Below are 18,790 nucleotides of genomic sequence, written 5' to 3'. Positions count from 1 at the left end.
TCTAATTAGGTAGGCCATCCAAACGTGGGAACTGCTGCTACCTAATTCATAGCACAACTTGCTTCGGGGCGTGGCTCAGCTTTGGCTGTTCACTCCTATTTATTCGACTCCCCAGGAAAGGTCATTGGTTGATAGGGTATAAAGGATTTTGAAATGCTTCTATAATTCATTATCAACTTGGACTGAAAAACTTAAGGAAGAACTCAAATATTAAGTATGAAAGGAAAATCAATGATTTCATATATTTAAATATTAATCCCAGAAATGAAATGAGAATCTGTAATTGTCAAATTCATAAAACCTAGAGTCATCTGGAAAGCAAGTCTCAGTGCGGGTTGTCTACATCGAGCCAGCCTGTGGACACGTCTATATAAAGTTTTCTTCAGTTAACCGATATGGGAAGACCCAGCCCACTGTGGGCCGCACCATTCCCTAGGCAAGGGGTCTTTCACGGTATAATAGTAGAGAAAGAGCTGGGCACAAACAGGCAGGAAACACATAGGTGTTCATCTCTCTGCAATTGACTGTGGATGTGTGATGTCACTGGGTGTTTGAAGTTCTGTCCTGATTTACCCACAATGACAGACTGCTGCCTGAATAATAGGTGATAAATCCCTTTCTCTACTAAACTGACTTTCTGTCAGGATATTTATCACAGCAACAGAACTGGAACAGACACCTTGATGAACAGCATTGTCAGGAGGGTTCCATCAGACACATCAGAGGAGTTGACAATGTGGAGAGGCTCGCCTTTAGAATCTGGAAGGGAAAAGACAAGTCTGATCTGTATCGTCCCTTCAGCACCTCAAACATCTTATAAAACAGACCCAGCCAGTTACACCGAGAAATGCTCATCAGAGAACTGTACATAAAACAGACACATGTATTATACCATCTACAAAATCATGCCACAGTAAGTCTAACTTTAAAAACTGGAAAGAAAAATTGAAGACCACAAAAATTAACAAATCTAAACATCTCTAGCCCCTAACATCTCTCATATATAACAATACAGGGATTATCCTCATGTGAACAAACATTAACAGAAGGAATAGCAGCTACAAAATACAAGAAGGAATTGTTCTCAACACAAGTTTATCTTCTCAAAAATGCTTCACATCGTCCTTTAAAAGCTTAAACAAACAAGAACTGTAAAATTCAGATAGCCTCAGATGTAGACAGAAAATTTTAAAAATCCTTTTATATATTTATGTATTGTTTAACGTTATTTTTTACAAGCACACAGTAATGTAATTTAAAACAGACTTTAACATTCATGTGATTTGCAACCACATCAACGTAAAGTTAGGCTTCTTAATGAATTGAGTTTTCTAGAGGGGTCTTTGGGCTCTGTACCTGGGATTTGATGTCACTACAATCATTTAGGCGAGATTTATTGAGGAAGGCAGAAAATGAGCCCTGTGGTTATGCTGGTTTTAAGACCTGCACTGTCTTTGCACGGATGGACCTGCACACTTACCAGGGAAGTCGAAACACCGCATAGTGATTTTTCTTAGGTAAGCCTTAGCAGTCATGTCATGGGCTTTTACTTTAGCTTCCATCCCAAGATGCAGGATCTTTAGTTCGTGTAAGGGGTTTCCTTTCTTTTCTGCTTTTTTCATCAAGGTAACCACAACCTAAAAGAATGAGCGTGGATTGGCACGAACTGCTTCACTGCTGTACAGTGCCAATAAGCGCTCAGCAGCGGCATGAAGCGAAATAAAGAAATTCTCACAAGAATAAGATATGATGAGCCTGAAAACGTCAGTTATTTACATCACACACATTTGACATGCCACCATTTTCTTCCAACTTTCAAAGGTGAAGTACCAAAAACAACGGGGGAGGGGGTGGCAATATTAGAACAATCCTAGAAGTCCTAACTGGAGAGCAGCTTCCGCCTGAAATTCTGCTGAAATGAGCTGCTGGTTTTCACACTAATCTCTAGGCAAGGCTTCTTAACCTTGGGTGCTACCCTGAGCACACTGGGTCATGTGAGCACTCCTGCACGGCCCACCAGTCGGCAGCTTCCTGCACACAGTAATAGTATACACCAAATACCCACCCAGCAGACACGAACTCCTCCCCTCCGGCTCAACCAGGCCTGCAGGGATCAAGCCGTCACAGTTTACATAATAAACGCTAGAAAAAGAACATGGATTTCTATGCCCACCCTTATCTATCTATAACCATTCACTCTAACCGGCCCCTTTCTTCATTCCACTCTCTCTAAACTATTTACTTTACCAACTCCACTCAAATGTTACTTCCTCCCAGAAACCTTTCCTAACCCTCTCTGCCTGCCCAGATGCCCCGTCACTACCATCTGTACCACAGGCTCTGAGAGTAGCCTATCCTGAGCATATTTTTAAGAGAAATACACCACTGTATCCTTGGCTCTGGCATGCACACTGCATAGCTGTTGAATAGATAAAGAAAAATATCCATACTGACGTGAGATGGCATTTTTAAATGTCCGTGATCTGTGCTTTATTCTATGAAGAGTTTCCAACATTTTACAAAAGATTCCTCTGTTCCCCTCCCCTGCCCTTCTTACATGAAAATCCAAAGCAAGCCACACTCTACCATCCGATGGTGACTATACAACAAGGCATATGAAGTGCTGCTTCCATTTCCCTCTGAAAAGAAACTGCACCCCTAAAATGTAACTGTTCTTAATAAAATCTCCAATTTTAAAGCACATTAACAGTCTAAGATTTTTCATACATATCAATTACCTACAAATTTAGCTTAATAGAAATACCCATCATCTGTTTACTTCGCTTTATAAAATGTGATAAAATCACACACCTCTTTAACTTCAAAGTTCAACAGTACGCTGATGATGTCTACGGGCCTGGGCTCTTCCACTCTGGCCGCTGGTACACCTTGTGTGGTCTGCATATCCTGCAGTGTAGCGACGTCTGGGCATGCTTTAGTCTCACCTGAAGGTGTTAAACAGAAACATGTCCTTCTATGCTTTCCTGTCCTTCACAGATACTTGCAGCAAACATGTATGCGCATGTGAAGATCCACAAGTCCCTCAGCTCTCAGCCTTAGAAAGCTCGAGGTTTAGTAAAAGGGAAAGTCAGATAGAAGAATCAAGCTGAACTTACTCACAAGAAGCAGACAAAGGTTAGGGCTGAACATAAAATGTACAGAGAGAAGACAAGGAGGTGCAGACACATTAACACAGTGAATGACCCACCCGGAGCAGGAGTCGTCCACAGGAAAGATGGCCCAGCTTTTTAAAAGTAAGAATGAAAACCATACAGGCCAAAGAGATAGCACATGGCAGGGGCTGCAAACAGAGCAGACTGTAGAATGGCTAAGGCATCTCTTGTAACCAGAGATAAGGCTAAGAAAGAAAAAGGGGCCATGAACACCAGTCTAAGAAGGGAAAGAAAGGCTCCGTGGTTGATGCTGTTCTGAAACATATGCCATGGCATGCAATAAAGGTGTTTTCTACACACATGGTATGCACTCACTGATAAGTGGATATTAGCCCAAAAGCTCAGAATACCCAAGATAAAATTCACAAACCACATGAAGCTCAAGAAGAAAGATCAAAGTATGGATGCTTCAGTCCTTCTTAGAAGGGGAAACAAAAATACTCACAGGAGGAAATATGGAGACAAAGTATGGAGCAGAGACTGAAGGAAAGGCCAGAGACTATCCCACCTGGGGTATCCATCCCAAATATAGACATCAAATAAGACAATCTTGCAGATGCCAAAAAAGTGCATGCTGACAGGAGCCTGATATAGCTGTCTCCTGAGAGGCTCTACCAAAGCATGACAAATACAGAGGCAAATAAATGCTCACAACCAACCACTGACCTGAGAACGGGGTCCCCAATGGAGGAGTTAGAGAAAGGATTAAAGGAGCTGAAGTGGTTTGCAACCCCATAAGAACAACAATACCAACCAACCAGAGCTCACAGATGCTCACAGTCAACCATTGAACTGAGAACAGGGCCCCCAATGGAGGAGTTAGAGAAGGACTGAAGGAGCTGAAGGGGATTGCAACCCCATAACAAGAACAACAAAATGAACCAATCAGACCCCCCAGAGCTCCCAGGGACTAAACCACCATCCCAAGAGAACACAGGAATGGACCTATGGCTCCATCCGCATAGGTAGCAGAGGATGGCCTTGTTGGGTATCAACGGGAGAAGAGGTCCTTGGTCCTCTCAAGGCTCAATAGCCAGTGTAGGAAAATGTCAGGGCAGGGAGGTGGAAAGGGGTGGGTGGGTGGGGGACACCCTCATAGAAGAAGGGGGAGAGGGGATGGGATAGGGGGCTTATGGACAGGAAACCAGGAAAGGGAATAACATTTGAAATGTAAATTTAAAAATACCCAATAAAAGAAAGAAAAATGAAAAAAAACATCCAATAAAAGAAAAAGAAGAAAAAAAGTGTTTTCTAACCTATAACATACAAATAATAAAGCTAGCATTTGTTATATTTGTAACATGTTCCAGACACTTCGTGATAAGGTATGCATGGACTGTCTTGCTGAAGTCTTAAACTGTCCCTCTGGGGAAAGAACTTCATTGTCTCCAACTCACAGATGAGCACATTAAATTTTTAGACAAATTTGGAGCCTTGCCTAGTGTTATATGCAAGGGCCAATCAAAGTAAATCAGTCTGACTTGACAGCCTTCACTATCAACCATACAACCATCACTACGGTATTGCAGTTAACACCATCCTGACCTCCAATTCGACACAGCAGAGCCTGCAGTGTAGCATATACCAGAAACCCACATGGAAATCCACACTGCTCACTAATACCCTTAGGAAGGAAAGACATCTATCATCTTACTCAGAACTGCACCAAATTAAAATAATGGTTAACAAGTTTGGACAGTCACAAAGAGGATATCCAAGTAGGCAAACGGCATATATAAAATAGTTCACTTCATTAGTAATGAGGACCCAGTGAAAACCACGGGGCTGTGGAGATGGCTCGGTGGCTAAAGCACTTGTCATGCCAGCAAGGCGACAAAAGTTTGGATTTCTGAGACCCAAGAGCTGAGTGCGGTGCTGGTTCTCAGATTCCAGCCTCACAGGCAGAGACAGGCATCCCCGGAGAAAAGACCACCACAGAAGCCACCAGAATGATCTCATGAATCACAGAAAAGAAACCAAACATTGAAGAGCAAGCTTTGTCATGGTTCCACTCATAAAATTCATGAAAAAGTATGGGCATCAGTGGGAGGAGAAGCCCTTGGTCCCGCCAAGGCTCGGTGCCCCAGTGTAGGGGGATGTCAGGGCGGGGAGGCGGGAAGGGGTGTGTGGGTGGGTTGGGAAACACCCTCATAGAAGCAAGGGGAGGAGGTTAGGGGGTTTATGGACAGGAAACTATGAAATGTAAGTAAAAAATATCCAATAAAAAGAAAGAAAGAAAAGTAAGACTAAGCACTAAGTATCCCAGGTCAGAGTGAGCTCTGAGTGGGGCAGGGACTGGGGCGGGCAAGGTCTGTTCTAGCAGCAGGAGACAGGGAGAGCAGGGCTGAGGAACCAGCTCTGTGTTGCTCATAGTGAGTATGCGGGGATTCTGAGGTGAACAGTTGGAGGTACATGCTTAGACTTGTACACAAGAAAAAAGTGAAAATAGAGTAATTTTCATTTCAGTATAGTAAATTTTGCCCACTCAGCCAATGGGCAAAAGTTTCAGAAAATTGATAAAACTGTTAGAAAGATACAGAAAACAGCATGACAGGGTACAAAGTCCAAGTTCCTCTAAAACTATAAAATTTTAAATTAACCAGAACATATTATATCCATGTATGAAATTCTCAATTAAGTTTTAAATGTCAAGGTAATTTATTGCAATCTGTATTTACTTAACTCTTCATTAGATACATTAATAAAGATTATATACCCTCTCACTGATGAGACATGACAGATGAACACGCAAAGTAGCTAACAAGAGACATTTCAGTGCAACATGGGTAAGAGTGAAGAACTTACTGAATAGCTGTCTACAGAAGCTTGCTAAAAATGATGATACTTCATTAAAAGCACTGAGGGGGGTCAGGACACAGCCAGCACAAAAATGGGCATGAAATATATACAACTCCAGGAAAACACCAGCAAAGGGCAGCGGGCACACACACAGGTGCCACCACTTGATTGAAAAGAACAAGGGTGCATCCTGTGTGCATAATGTATTTGTTATGTGAGTATACACATGTGTACATTATTCATGCATAATATATATATATGGTGGCTTTAAATAGTAATAACTTTTAAGCAAAAAGCCCATAACTAATAATTTAAACTGTATGCTGTTTTTATTTTAATGTACTATATTTACTATCTTTGGAGAGTGATAAATATTAATAATTTAAATTCTTATACTTTACACCTGTCTCATTTAAATATCATATTGATTATGATGCCACAGCCTAGCATTCTGCTTTTTTTTTAATATACAAATTAAGACTTTTTACAGAGATCCAGCACTGGCTAATGGCCACAACTTCCTAATGACTTCCCAGTGCAAGCGTCTTGGAAACAGGCTGAATGTTACCTGTCTGCTTAGCTACACAGAGACAATAAGCTTCCGTCATGCTTGCATTCAACAACATCTTATTATTTTTTTGGTAAAACAAATCACAATTTGTAAATATGTATTTGTTCACTACATGTTTATTGTGTCTCAGGCTGGAGATGTAGCTCAATATTACGGTGTGCACCACAGCACTGGCCAAGACCCTGGTTCAATCCCTACTGTGGCAAAACAAACAAACAAAACAAAACAAAAACAGAACCATTTTTAAACCTGAAAACAAGATTCAGTGTCTGCTGAACTTCAGAAAGACACATATGTCAAGATAAAGACACATATGTCAAGATTTGGTGTGTACTGAACTACAGAAAGACTCATACGTCAGGATTCGAACTATAGAGTGACACGTGTGCATACGTCACCACATTGGTCTCTCACCTATCTCTTGTATTCTAGGTTTCCCTTTATCAATGTCTTCAGTGGCCTCGCCAAGATTTTCTGCCAGTATTCTAAACAAAAGATTGAGATCCTCTTGATTTAGACTAACCTGTGAAATAAACAAAAAATTCATCTTAAAATGAAAGAACTGCAATATAGAAAACAGATTCTCAGTAATAAAACAGAATAATCTTAACATCAGCACCTGAGGATTTTACTACTTCTTCACGTTTACTTCTGCAATTTTAAATAAAATGTTAAAACTTACAAATAATATTTACAAATCAATGTTTGTCCTATTGGCTGGTTTTTCTTAAAGTTAATTGTACTTAAAGAAATCTAAACCGTTTTTTAAGTAACAACTATCACTCTTTAAAGAATACAATAGTTGCCTGAGGCACACTTCCATCTCCTTAAAAGCAAACGTGTAAATAATACACATTATGAGAGACACTGTAACAATAAGTAATTTGTACACAGATTTCTGCATTGGGTGCATAACAGATTTAAAATTAATAATACTTAACTGAAGATTAAATACTGGAAACATTTCTTTTTCTATTCAGTAAATAATCTGCACTTTCCTTGTGAATATGAGAAAGCTTTCAGGGACGAAATGTGAAAGTTCTTTCCATGCATGTACTTACATTCATCGAATCAAGACGCCCTTTAATTTCTATAACAGGCACCTTATGGTACCAATTTGCAGCTAGATTCCGATTAACACAAAACTCCAAGTTAATTGGGTGCAACAGCTGAATATCAGGATGTGAGGCGCCCGACTGGATTGCTGTCCTAGTAAAGAGGAGAGAGAAAGTATAAGGCTGTCACAGAGGGCCATGAACTATATCATCAAGTATCAAGTAGAGTATCAAGTGTCACCTGACGCTCTAGATATTAATTTATAACAGTGTAGCTCGAGGGGTTTCAAAGTTGAGATAATAATTAACCTATAAATCCATGAGCAGAGACAGATTACAATGTGTGACTGAACAATTAAGAAAATGTTTTGCTTTGTTTTATTTCAAGATAAGAGTTTCTTTGTGTAGCCCTGGCTATACTGGAACTCCCTTTACAGACCAGGCTGGCCTCAAACTCAGAGATCTGCCTGCTTCTGCCTCCTGAGTGCTGGATTTAAAGGCATATACCACCATGCCTGGCTTTAAAAAAAAATTTAAAAAAGACTTTTTTCTTAAAACTGTAGAAAGGAGAAGAACTGACCTAAAGGTTGTTTTGATTTTGTGTTTGCTTTAAATTCATAATGCTGCAGATAGACAAGAAATTGTCAAATTCATCACTCTAGGAATAGCATAGTTTGTGTCACATTACAATCCTTCAGTCAACAATGGGCCACATCTACCTGAGTGTTCTGCTAAAATGATGAAGCAGAAAAGGTCCTACTGCCTGGGGACCAAGCACCTGTCACAAAGTCATTCTGCTGTACATTTACTCCCGCGTTTGTGGAGAAAGTGGTATAGCCACACCTCCCAGATTACCCAGCAGACACACAACACCCAGACAAGTCTACTCATTGAGTGTATAGTGTTCAGGCCGTTATGTAGAGTGATGATAAATGACGAGATGATAAATGACTCCATTGGCTGTTTCCCCATTGACTATACTATCTACAATTCTAGACTCTCCTCTTCCTACTTGTAAGAAAAATTCACCATAAAAAAAAGTGGCATCTTATGCTCGAAGCCAACTCATCCATGTCACATGCATGTCTTGGCTGCATTGAGCCATGCAGAAGGACTGACCTAGGCTGATGACAATCACAGTGGCAGCCTCAAAATGACCCCGTCACTGACAGGGCCTTCCTCCAAGTGCATGCTTGTGGTTAGGCAGAGGGCAGCAGTGTATCTGCTGGTACTGAGACTTAAAGACACCACAGGGAAGGAGCACAGCACAGGAAATGAGGAATCAGAAAGCATGTCTGTCACTGAGGCATTTCAGAAAGCTCCTACGGGGTTCTCTTCTCCACCTATAACTTTTTTATTTTGAATAATTAAATTGCCTTTGGTGAGATGAAAATCATTTTTAAATCTTTTTGTGTCCTCACATGAGTACTGAGAACACAGTATTACACAGCTACCAAAATGTGTAAGCTCACTAAAGTCAGGAGTCACCAGGCTCTCCTTCAGCATGGCCGAACTGCTATTACAAGTAAAGATCTACTACTACTGTAGAAACCACCTCAAGAGCAGAGGGCCCAAATAAACGCCACGTGTGATTCCAGGGGTGGAGAGAGGGACAGATCAAACTCCCAGACATCTGCCTATTCCTATCTCCCAAGTGCCGGAACTAAAGGTGTGCATCCCTATACCTGGCTAAGATTTCTATTCTCAATGGTTAGGAAATGTAAGGAAAAAAAATTAAACAAATTGGTAGCTCTACATGAAGGATGTGTATACACACATGCACTCCAGCTGATCAGAAATTAGAGTTCTTTGTAACTTTTTACATCAGAAAATGGTTCTTTATTAAAGAAACTGTTATAAAAATACCATGAGAAATTAGTACACGCTTCTTAGCACAGCTCCGAACATACATACCTAGAGAGTTTCAGTTTTGTGAGCTGCACCTCCATTTTGTCGATCACTGGAGGATTAACAGCATCTTCTCCAGACACCAGACTGAACTGATTGTGAACTCTAATGAGCCCAAGATCTACCACAACAGCATTGGTGGAGAGAGAGGACTGTGGAATGACAATGACTGGTGCTTTCAAATCAATATCGACAGAAACGCGGAAGCTCCTCTGGGCAAGATCCTTCACGCTTGTGGCCGCCTTTTCCGCAGCCTGGGCCGTGGCAGCACTCAGCGCCTCTTTGGCCACCTGGAAATTGTTCAGGAAGCTCTGTGGATGATATGTAGAAAGGACGTTCAGAAGCAGGGACATCTGTGAATCAGCCTACCTTCTGCTAACACACATGCAATTTCCTCCCAGGGTCCTTAGAGTTGATCCCTATTCTCCTAGTGAACAGAAGGAGCTGAGGAAGGCCATCCTCAGTCACACTGCCCAGCTTTCAGTAGTGATCCCTCACTGAGCAGTGTAGGGGTGAGCACATTTTCAACACTCTGGCACTCAGACAGTTGGCTTCTGTGTGTTCTAGAAAACTAATTTCAACCACAGACAAAAACCATTCAATGATTTGCATTTCAAGAGTTAGAGAGGGCTTCTGGCTACAACTTTCCTACATAAATACCAGGCGCAATCAAAACATCCACCACCTAAAACCCAGAGTTTACAACATATGCAATCACAGCCCTTGGCTTCTCCGGGAAATGTGGACATATAAACAGTGACTTTACCAGCAGTGACATAAGGAATTTATGAAGGTAGACAATTTGAATACAGCCGACATGCAGTGCCACCACGCCATCCACAGTGGACATGTCAGTGTAGGAATCCCCTTCAGTAGCATCCGGATACAAATCCAGGTTAAAGCGAAAAACTTCATTTCCAACTATGGATACAGCCTGAAAAACCAGAAATGTGAATGTACTCTGCCCAAAAAGTAATCACAAAACAAAGCCCTAGTCAGAAAAGGCCTGAAATTATAATCTTCATAGAAATGCATTTAATTTTTTAAAATAACATATTTTAAAATAAAGTTTCTATGTAATAGTAAAAACTAGTAACTATGCATCCGTGTCACGTACTTTCTTATGAACTGTTTTTGGGTCAACATCTGTGACAATAATGTTTTCCAGTCTGGCAAAAAGTGACTGCTTCTTTGACTGAAGAGAAAGGGAAGAATCGAGGCCTGAAAAAAATGAATTATTATAATTTTTACAAATATAACATAAATATTTCACTAGATTTGTGGGTATACAGAATGTCTAAACTCACATTAGTAAAATTCCTGTTAAGTATTTTTAGTTTTCTAAATAGCAAGCTTATATTTTGGTTAAAATTGAACTATATAAGCCCTACCCTTACTAAGGAACAGCTGGCAGCAGATTGGTGAGAAAGAACCATTGTTCTTTGGGAGTGTGACCGCTGGCAGGTCGCCCATGCTCCCAAGGGCAGCCGCACATCCACGCACACTCAGGCAGCACTAGTGGGACTTAGTGGGTAACTCAGAGTAATGTAGAGCCATGAAGTGGAGAGGTCATGTGGGGAGGACCTGAGAGAGCTCCAGTGGGAAAATGGTGGTAGGTATGACCGTCGCTCCTAGGATGCGTGTATGAAACCCTCAAAAAGTAGAAGAAACAGAAAAATACATAAATATCATTTTCCTATGATACTGAAAAGATTCTTATTATCTTGATATCCTATTATTTATTTAATAAAGTGGCAAAATACAAAAAACAATAAAATATAATATAATTACATAAAATTTCAGTTCCCTGGGAAGAAATCCAGTGCCAAGAAACCACTTCAGGATAAGTAAGCATAAAATGCATTTTTATACCTTACAGACATTAAGTCATCTATGTGAAGACTGTGTTGGCTCGTTTTATGTCAGTTTGACATGAGCTAGCACCACTTGAGAAGAGGGACTCTCAAGTCAGAAAGCGTGTCTGTAAGACTAGCCTGTAGGTACGTCTGTGGTGCACTGCCTTAATTAGAGATTGGTGTGTACAGCCCACGGTGTGTGGTGCCTAGAACAGTGCTCCTGGGTTGCAAAAGAAAGCAGGCTGGGGGAGCCATGAGGGCCACAGTACACAGTATTCTTCTATGGTTTCTGCTTCAGTTCCTGCTTCCCAGTTCCTGTCCTGCATTTCTGAGATGATGGACTGATGTGGAAGTATAAACTGAAATCCACCCTCCCCTCCCCAGGCTTTGGTTGGTCCTGGTGTTCACCACAGCAGAAAATGCCCTGCCTGAGAGGAAGGCCACTAAAGTTTTGTGAACAAAGTTTATATAGGTAGTAGGTGTGTTCCCAATTTGGAAAGGAAAGAAGGAAACAACTACACTAGCCAGAATTCGGGCATCATCTGATCCTGAGCTTCCAGTTCAGCTACACCCTGCAACTGTTTCAGTTCAGAGCCCTCTTGGTGTAACACTGCAGAAAGAGAAAGAGAACGAAGGGGGGGGGTGCTTAGCGTTAAACAACAGCTAAACGCTGTGACACTTTACCTTGTATCTTGATTTCAGCAATATTGCTCTTCTCATCACAGACCGTGACACAGAAAGCATTCAGTTTGGCGAACAGCCTGAAGCCAATCACGTCACTATCTCTAGAGGGCACCATCACTAAAAATAAAGCAATGGATTCTAGTAAGCTAAACCCTACAGAAGTTTCCTCATATACTTTATATGAGTATAAAATATTTATAAAATATAAACTACGTGTTATACAAACCACATACATACAAAAACAAAATGTCTAAAGTAAATAGAACATAAAATTCAAAAAAGTAATGTGCCTAAAGTCACACAGCTTTAATTAATATGATCAGAACATGAACTAAGTTCTTTTGGATTCAAATTCTAGAGATTCTCAACAATGACATGCTGTCTTTGGGGTGCTAGAGAAATGGATCAAAGAACTGGGATCCCAGCACCCATATGGTGACTCACAACCATCCATCACTTAGTTCCAAAAGATCCAACGCCCTCTTCTGAACTACATAAGCACTGCACACATGCAGTATATATACATACATGTAGACAGAACACTCAACACATATAAAATAAGAATTTTTTAAAAATACAAATAGTCCCTGCCTTCATCTCTGGTCTCTTTCCTCAAAGGCTGTCCTGAGAGTCCTTTCAGAGTCACTAGGATGGGAAGAAGGACTCAGCACACACATGGGTTTTCCTCTAGTAACCCTCCAAAAGCAATCCCCAGCCATAAGAAGAAAAAGTTTCTTAAAACAGTAGTATTGATTATATTTCTCTCTCTCTCTCTCTCTCTCTCTCTGTGTGTGTGTGTGTGTGTGTGTGTGTGTGTGTGTGTGTGTGTGATGCTTTATTTTTTTGAATCAAGGACTTTCTATGCCACCTACCCAAACTGTCCTGGAAATCATGATCCTCCTGCCTCCGCCTCCCAAGAACTGAACTGTGAGTATATTTCACTGCGAATCCACTACCCCTGTTTTATGCACCAGGTGATTCAATTGAGTAAAACCCTAGTGACCAGAGATTTGTCTGTTTGCTTACTGAAACTGTTTTGAACTAGAATGGAATACTATGGTTCTGACTTTCACCAACGGATAAATCCAATAACAGTTTCATAATCTAACGGCATTACTAGGGGAGTAATGCACTGGGTGTGTCTTTGCAGGGCGTGGCTTATCTTTAGACCACCTCTGTCTGTCTGCCTCCTATACACCTCAATCGCTACCGTAAGCTTCATCGTGCTCTGCCTGGCAACACACAGGCTCAGAAGAAACAGAACCAAGTGTCCATGGACTGACATCTCTGCAACTAAAAGCAAAACCAATCTTTGCTCCTTCAATATCATCTTCTTGGGTGTCTGCCATGGAGAACACTGATTACCCTCATACCTTTCTGCAGGGGAGAGTTCTTTTGTTTCTCAGTTATGGTCTGCACCTCCTTGGCCACACCCGCGTTCTGACTGTCTGATGGGATGACAGTTGTCAGGTAGTTAAGAGAAGACAGAAGAGCTTGTGTTTGTAGCAACAGATTCAAAGATGAAAAGGCCACCTGAAAGTGTTTTACAAAGAAAATTAGTTCTTTTCCAGTTGCCATCTGTGGTCTCAGCAAAGGCTGCCTCCAAGACAGGAAAGGGAAAGAGAGAAAGAGAAAAGCCCATGACACCCTGATGTAGGAATATAGAGACAGCAAATGACACCTACACACTCAAGGACACAGGAGTGCATCAGAGTAACTAACTACTCCATTCCCAAACAAAATGGTCACAGAGCCAATAACTGCCTCCCGTCCATCTGCACAGTCAACATGTAACTGGCTTCCTGGATCTTCAACAGGCGACTGTGATTATAGAATACGCCAAATTTTAGTATAAAGCTCCTGAACCACAGTGGGCTACCACATCCAGATGTGATTCCAAACGTGGTATTCATGGCTTCTAAGCTGAAGGAGCAGAAATATGAACACAGGCTCAAGTATGAAGTGAGCGGGTTATTTTCAAGTAAGATACATTGCTTTAGTAAAACTTCTTACCTTAACAGTTTGTTCAGTTTTTTCGAAAGTTGTTTGAAAACTAGGCCCATTCCTATCAACCTGAAAAAGTAAAAGTTCCAAAGAAGGAATTAAGAGCAAAGTACATTTTTATAATCTCTGTCTCTCTGTCTCTCTGTCTCTCTCTCTCTGTCTCTCTGTCTCTCTGTGTGTGTGTGTGTGTGTGTGTGTGTGTGTGTGTGTGTGTGTGTGTGTGTGTACACGCATACATGGGCATGCTTATGTGGAGAGAGATGGAGAAAGAGAAGGGGGGAAGTGGGAAGGGAGGGAGAAGGTGGGGGAGAGAGAACACACACTGTGGTGGTTTGAATGACAACTGCCCCAAAGGCTCACATATTTGAATGCTTCATCCCCAGTTGGTGGAACTTTTGGGAAAGAATTAGAAGGTGTGGCCCTGTGAAGGAAATGTGTCACTGAGAGTAGGCTTTGAGGTTTCAAATACCACACCATTCTCAGTTAGCTCTGTGCTTCCTATTTACAGATGAGGATATAAGCTCCTAGCTAACGCTCCTGCACCATGCCTGCCTTCCTACTGCCCAGCTCTCAGCCATGATGGTCATGCATTCAAGCCTTGAGAATTGTGAGCCCCAAATTAAGTGTTTTCTTTCTAAGTCGCCTGAGCTGTGGTGTCTGATCACAGCGTAGGTCACGAAGACAACCTTATATCATGTCTTATTTTAAAAATACACACGCTCTATTTTTCATAACAGCGCCAAGTGTTCTTATTAAGCATGGAGGAACATGAATTCCCTCAGGGAATTAAAAAGATAAAGACGAGGAGAGAACATGTAAGGATCCCCTCACCCGCCCACCATCTGATGCTAGTACCACTCTACAAAGCTCAGCTCAATCTATGGTGAGAAAAGCACCAGTCTTTCACAAATCCAAGCTCCGCTGTGTGGGGTCTTTGTTCTAAGTCAAAAAACTTATCTCTCATCATAACCACTCCCTGGACTAAGTTCTGTCCTTTGGAACAAAGAGAAAAGGCGAACTCTGAAGACTGCCTCCCATGAGCAGCTTTCTGCCCTGGCTACTTTGCCAACCTCTCCACAACCATTCTGCTCTGTGCTTTTCCTTAGATGTTTGTTTGGACATCTCTCTCTTCTAACTTAAAATCACTGGGAAAAGCAACTTCTACTTCAATCCAAGTGTCCATCAGCAGAGACATTCCATAACCCTTGCAGACAGAACAAAGAGTCAGGGATCACTAGAACAAAGGTGAACAGCACCAATTCCTTCTGTCCCGTTCACTGTCAGTTCCTCCCCAGTCCTGGCAGATCTCTCTCAACTCAATCTAATTCCACTTTCCTTTTTTAATGTAGTAACTCAACTAACTGCCACCTGCTTTCACCGGGAGTGTAGTGTACGAGCATGACCCAGAAACGGAAGAGCACTGGGTTCTGCCTCTGGGTTAGCAGTCCACAGCTTCGTAATATCCCTGCTCTCAACGAAAGCAGAAGGCTAAGAGCAAGTGACTCTGCCGAGATCTACTCCTTACACAGTCATTCTCTCTCCAGGGTACAGTGTGGCGTTCAGACAGCTGTGTCATCTTCCTGTGGCCCTCACCTTAATGTACTCCACTTTTAAAAGATCTAGTCCAGGTCTGTCTGAAGAGCTGACCAAGTGAATTGGCTTCTTTCTGGATCCTAAAAGAGAGAAATGCAAATAAGTGGCTTTTATGAAATTTTAGAGGGCTCTACATGTCTTTGTCTAGTGGTGCTTTAAAAAAAAAAATCTGTGTACATTGTCATGGCTATGAAGTAACGACATTACTGGTGAGGACATACGGCAGCTGAAACGCTGACCTTAGATTCCCAGATTACTTAGAACCCTTCACCTTTCACTTGCTTTCATACCATAATCAAAGTCAAAACTTAAAATATTCTTAAGGATGCCTGTGTATTTATAGGCAGCAGAATGAATCTGGAAATGTGAATTCTAAATCATCTCTGACCTTAACCCACAGCTATTTAACTTTCTCAACTACAAAATGGAGACAAGACTGGGATAATCTCTAGTAGATTCTTAAACCATTTTAAAATATTTTATTTATACTTACTGTACTGGCTGGTTTTGTGTGTCAACTTGACACACGCTAGAGTTATCACAGAGAAATGTGCCTCCCTTGAGGAAATGCCTCCTCCATGAGATAACAGCTGTAAGGCATTTTCTCAATTAGTGATCAAGGGGGGAGGGCCCAGCCCATTGTGGGTGGAGCCATCCCTGGGCTGGTAGTCCTGGGTTCTATAAGAAAGCAAGTTGAACAAGCTAGGGGAAGCAAGCCATAAGAAACATCCCTCCATGGCCTATGCATTAGCTCCTGCCTCCTGCCCTGTGTGAATTCTGTCCTGACATCTTTTGGTGATGAACAGCAATGTGGAAGTGTAAGCTGAATAAACCCTTTCCTCCCCAACTTGCTTCTTGGTCATGATGTTTTATGCTGGAATAGAAACCCTAAGCCACTTAATAAACTCAAATAATTTAAAACAATGCCTTTGCTTAGACCTGGGGTTGTGGGGAAGAATATAGAAACTTTTTTTTTTTTTTTTTTTTTTTTTTTTTGGAAAGAGAGGATGACAATTCAGTTTCTTTTGAATAGGCTTTGGAGATTTACAGCTGTAATCCCAGCCCTTGGGAGACAGAAGAGGGATCCTTATAGTATAGACCCACCTGGGGTCTATGGTGAGTTTGAGGCCAGCGTGGGCAACAGAGTAAGACTTGGTTTCAAAGACTAAACAAACATCTCCTTTGAGCTCAAAACTACATCCTGTGTAGACACACAGAGGAAATGGCTCCCAAATCTGTGTAGGGAGAGCTGGCTGAATCACGCCCATGGCTCTCTCTTCATTGTCTGTAAATACTGACAGCTAGAAAGCCACTCCACCCCTAATCTTTGCCTTGTATAATTTTTTTTTTAGATTTATATGTGTGAGTGTTTTATTTTCATGTATATAAAACACTGTGTGTGTGTGCCTGGTGCCCTAGGAATTCAGAAGAAGGGTTAGATCTCCTGGACCAGGAGTCACAGACAGTTGTAAGCTGCCATGTGGACGCTGAGAATCAAACCCAGGCACTCTCAATGGCTGAGCTATCTCACCAGGCCCCTCTCCAGTCTTAGCTGACACAAAGAAATAAACAGTCTAGATAGTTTATTGTTTATACTCACTACTAATGTCTATAATATAAATTCTATCATAATCTATTACCTAAAAAAATTACCAACACATAATTGGTGTTTATTTTGGTTTCAACTTTTTCTAAAAATCATAAAATGTCTTAATATTTGACTAAAGCATTAGGCAATCTTTGGAGGAATTTTAATGCTGCAGACTATTTCACTCATCCATGCCTCAAATATCTGCGCTCATAAGAAATACAGTAAAATGATGAACTATAGAATTAACAAGAGCGTGGCCTTTGCATCTTCCGAACTTTTCATTTCTATCACACTGTTTCCCTGCTGTGCAAAGACTCTACCACAGTGGTTCTCAGCCTGTGGGCTACAACTCTCTTCGCAGCGGTCACCCCAAACCATCAAAAAACACAGATATTACATGCAATTCATAACCATAGCAAAACTACCAGTTACGAAGTAGCAACAAAAGCATTTTATGATTGGGGGTCATGACAACATAAGGAACTCTATTAAAGGACTGCAGCATTAGGAAGGCTCTAACAGAAAACCCTTCAGTATTCTAAGACCAGGTTTGAACTCTAAAACCCATCATGAACAAGACAGAGGGTGAGAGCACGTTTTGGGTTCCTTAGCCATTCTCTGCCTGTGAAATGGAAATGATGCTCCCCAATGTCAGTGGACTTTCCGAGGACATGAACCATAGTGGCTGAGGCTGCCAGACCCCTGACCCAGGCTTCAATGTCTCAGGCAGGACTCTGTCCCATAGAGTTGTTTGAACCTGGATGAACGATCAACCTGCATATAGTGACATGTGAACTGAAGATGGCAAGACAGATGCCTCACAGCCATGTGTAGATTAGCTACATGTGAACTGAAGACAGTAACATGGATGCCTAATGGCCAGTGTTCGAGAGTTTAGTCTTCATAGAGTATTTACTGCACTGTGTTTACTGTACCCATCATAACGAAATGCAAATATTTCATTGTAAATGAGACCACTCCAGACACACAAGGGCACAATTTTTGCTAACAGTTGTTTCTATTTTCATGGCCGTTACCTTTAATTTCATGGTAATCCAAGCTGATTTTCCTCAAATAGGACACCGAAGTCAGGTCAAATGTCCTCATTGTTGCTTCTGTTCCTAACTGAGTGACATTAAATACTAGAATTGTCTCCTCTTCTTTCTGTTGTTTAGTGAGTTCCAAAACCACCTAAAAGTAATCCACGGGGCAGGGGAAGGTTGTTGGTAAGTCAAAGTCATAAAATGACAGAAGCAAAGTCCTTTCCCACACTTGCAGGACACTGCAAGAGGGAAGACTCTAATCCCATCCTCACACCAGACGCAAAGACTAGGGTTACCCTCAAACTCTAGGATCAAGACTTAAATCACATGCAAATAAGGATTGGATTCTTACCATATTTTTAATTAAAAAAAAAAAACTGATAGATTCTTCTGATACTAGCAAAAAGTAAGAATGTTCATTCCCACAGTATTTAAATTGAATTTGGAAATGATAGCCAAAAATAATCAGCCAATAAAAAGATTAAAATATGTGTGGCAATTTTTAAAAGACAT

The 18,790-nt window shown here is 41.3% G+C and overlaps 1 protein-coding gene across 2 annotated transcripts in view; it reads right to left on the bottom strand.

The window, feature by feature from the left end:
* The window catches only part of Vps13c (vacuolar protein sorting 13 homolog C), a 152,171-nt gene that overhangs the window by 65,325 nt on the left and 68,056 nt on the right, over positions 1 to 18,790 (bottom strand). For both annotated transcript variants that reach the window (XM_032910561.1, XM_032910562.1), the window contains 13 exons: positions 18,272 to 18,425; positions 15,644 to 15,723; positions 14,060 to 14,119; positions 13,420 to 13,579; positions 12,047 to 12,163; positions 10,624 to 10,727; positions 10,273 to 10,440; positions 9,513 to 9,817; positions 7,605 to 7,752; positions 6,958 to 7,066; positions 2,812 to 2,945; positions 1,481 to 1,637; positions 680 to 759 (listed from right to left, as the gene is read on the bottom strand). In XM_032910561.1, the coding sequence (XP_032766452.1) occupies positions 680 to 759; positions 1,481 to 1,637; positions 2,812 to 2,945; positions 6,958 to 7,066; positions 7,605 to 7,752; positions 9,513 to 9,817; positions 10,273 to 10,440; positions 10,624 to 10,727; positions 12,047 to 12,163; positions 13,420 to 13,579; positions 14,060 to 14,119; positions 15,644 to 15,723; positions 18,272 to 18,425 (1,776 nt within the window). The remainder of the gene's footprint in view (positions 1 to 679; positions 760 to 1,480; positions 1,638 to 2,811; positions 2,946 to 6,957; positions 7,067 to 7,604; positions 7,753 to 9,512; positions 9,818 to 10,272; positions 10,441 to 10,623; positions 10,728 to 12,046; positions 12,164 to 13,419; positions 13,580 to 14,059; positions 14,120 to 15,643; positions 15,724 to 18,271; positions 18,426 to 18,790) is intronic.

This window comes from Rattus rattus, chromosome 8 (assembly GCF_011064425.1).
Source record: "Rattus rattus isolate New Zealand chromosome 8, Rrattus_CSIRO_v1, whole genome shotgun sequence".
Taxonomy (NCBI): domain Eukaryota; kingdom Metazoa; phylum Chordata; class Mammalia; order Rodentia; family Muridae; genus Rattus; species Rattus rattus.
This window is presented reverse-complemented; position numbering and strand designations above follow the sequence as displayed.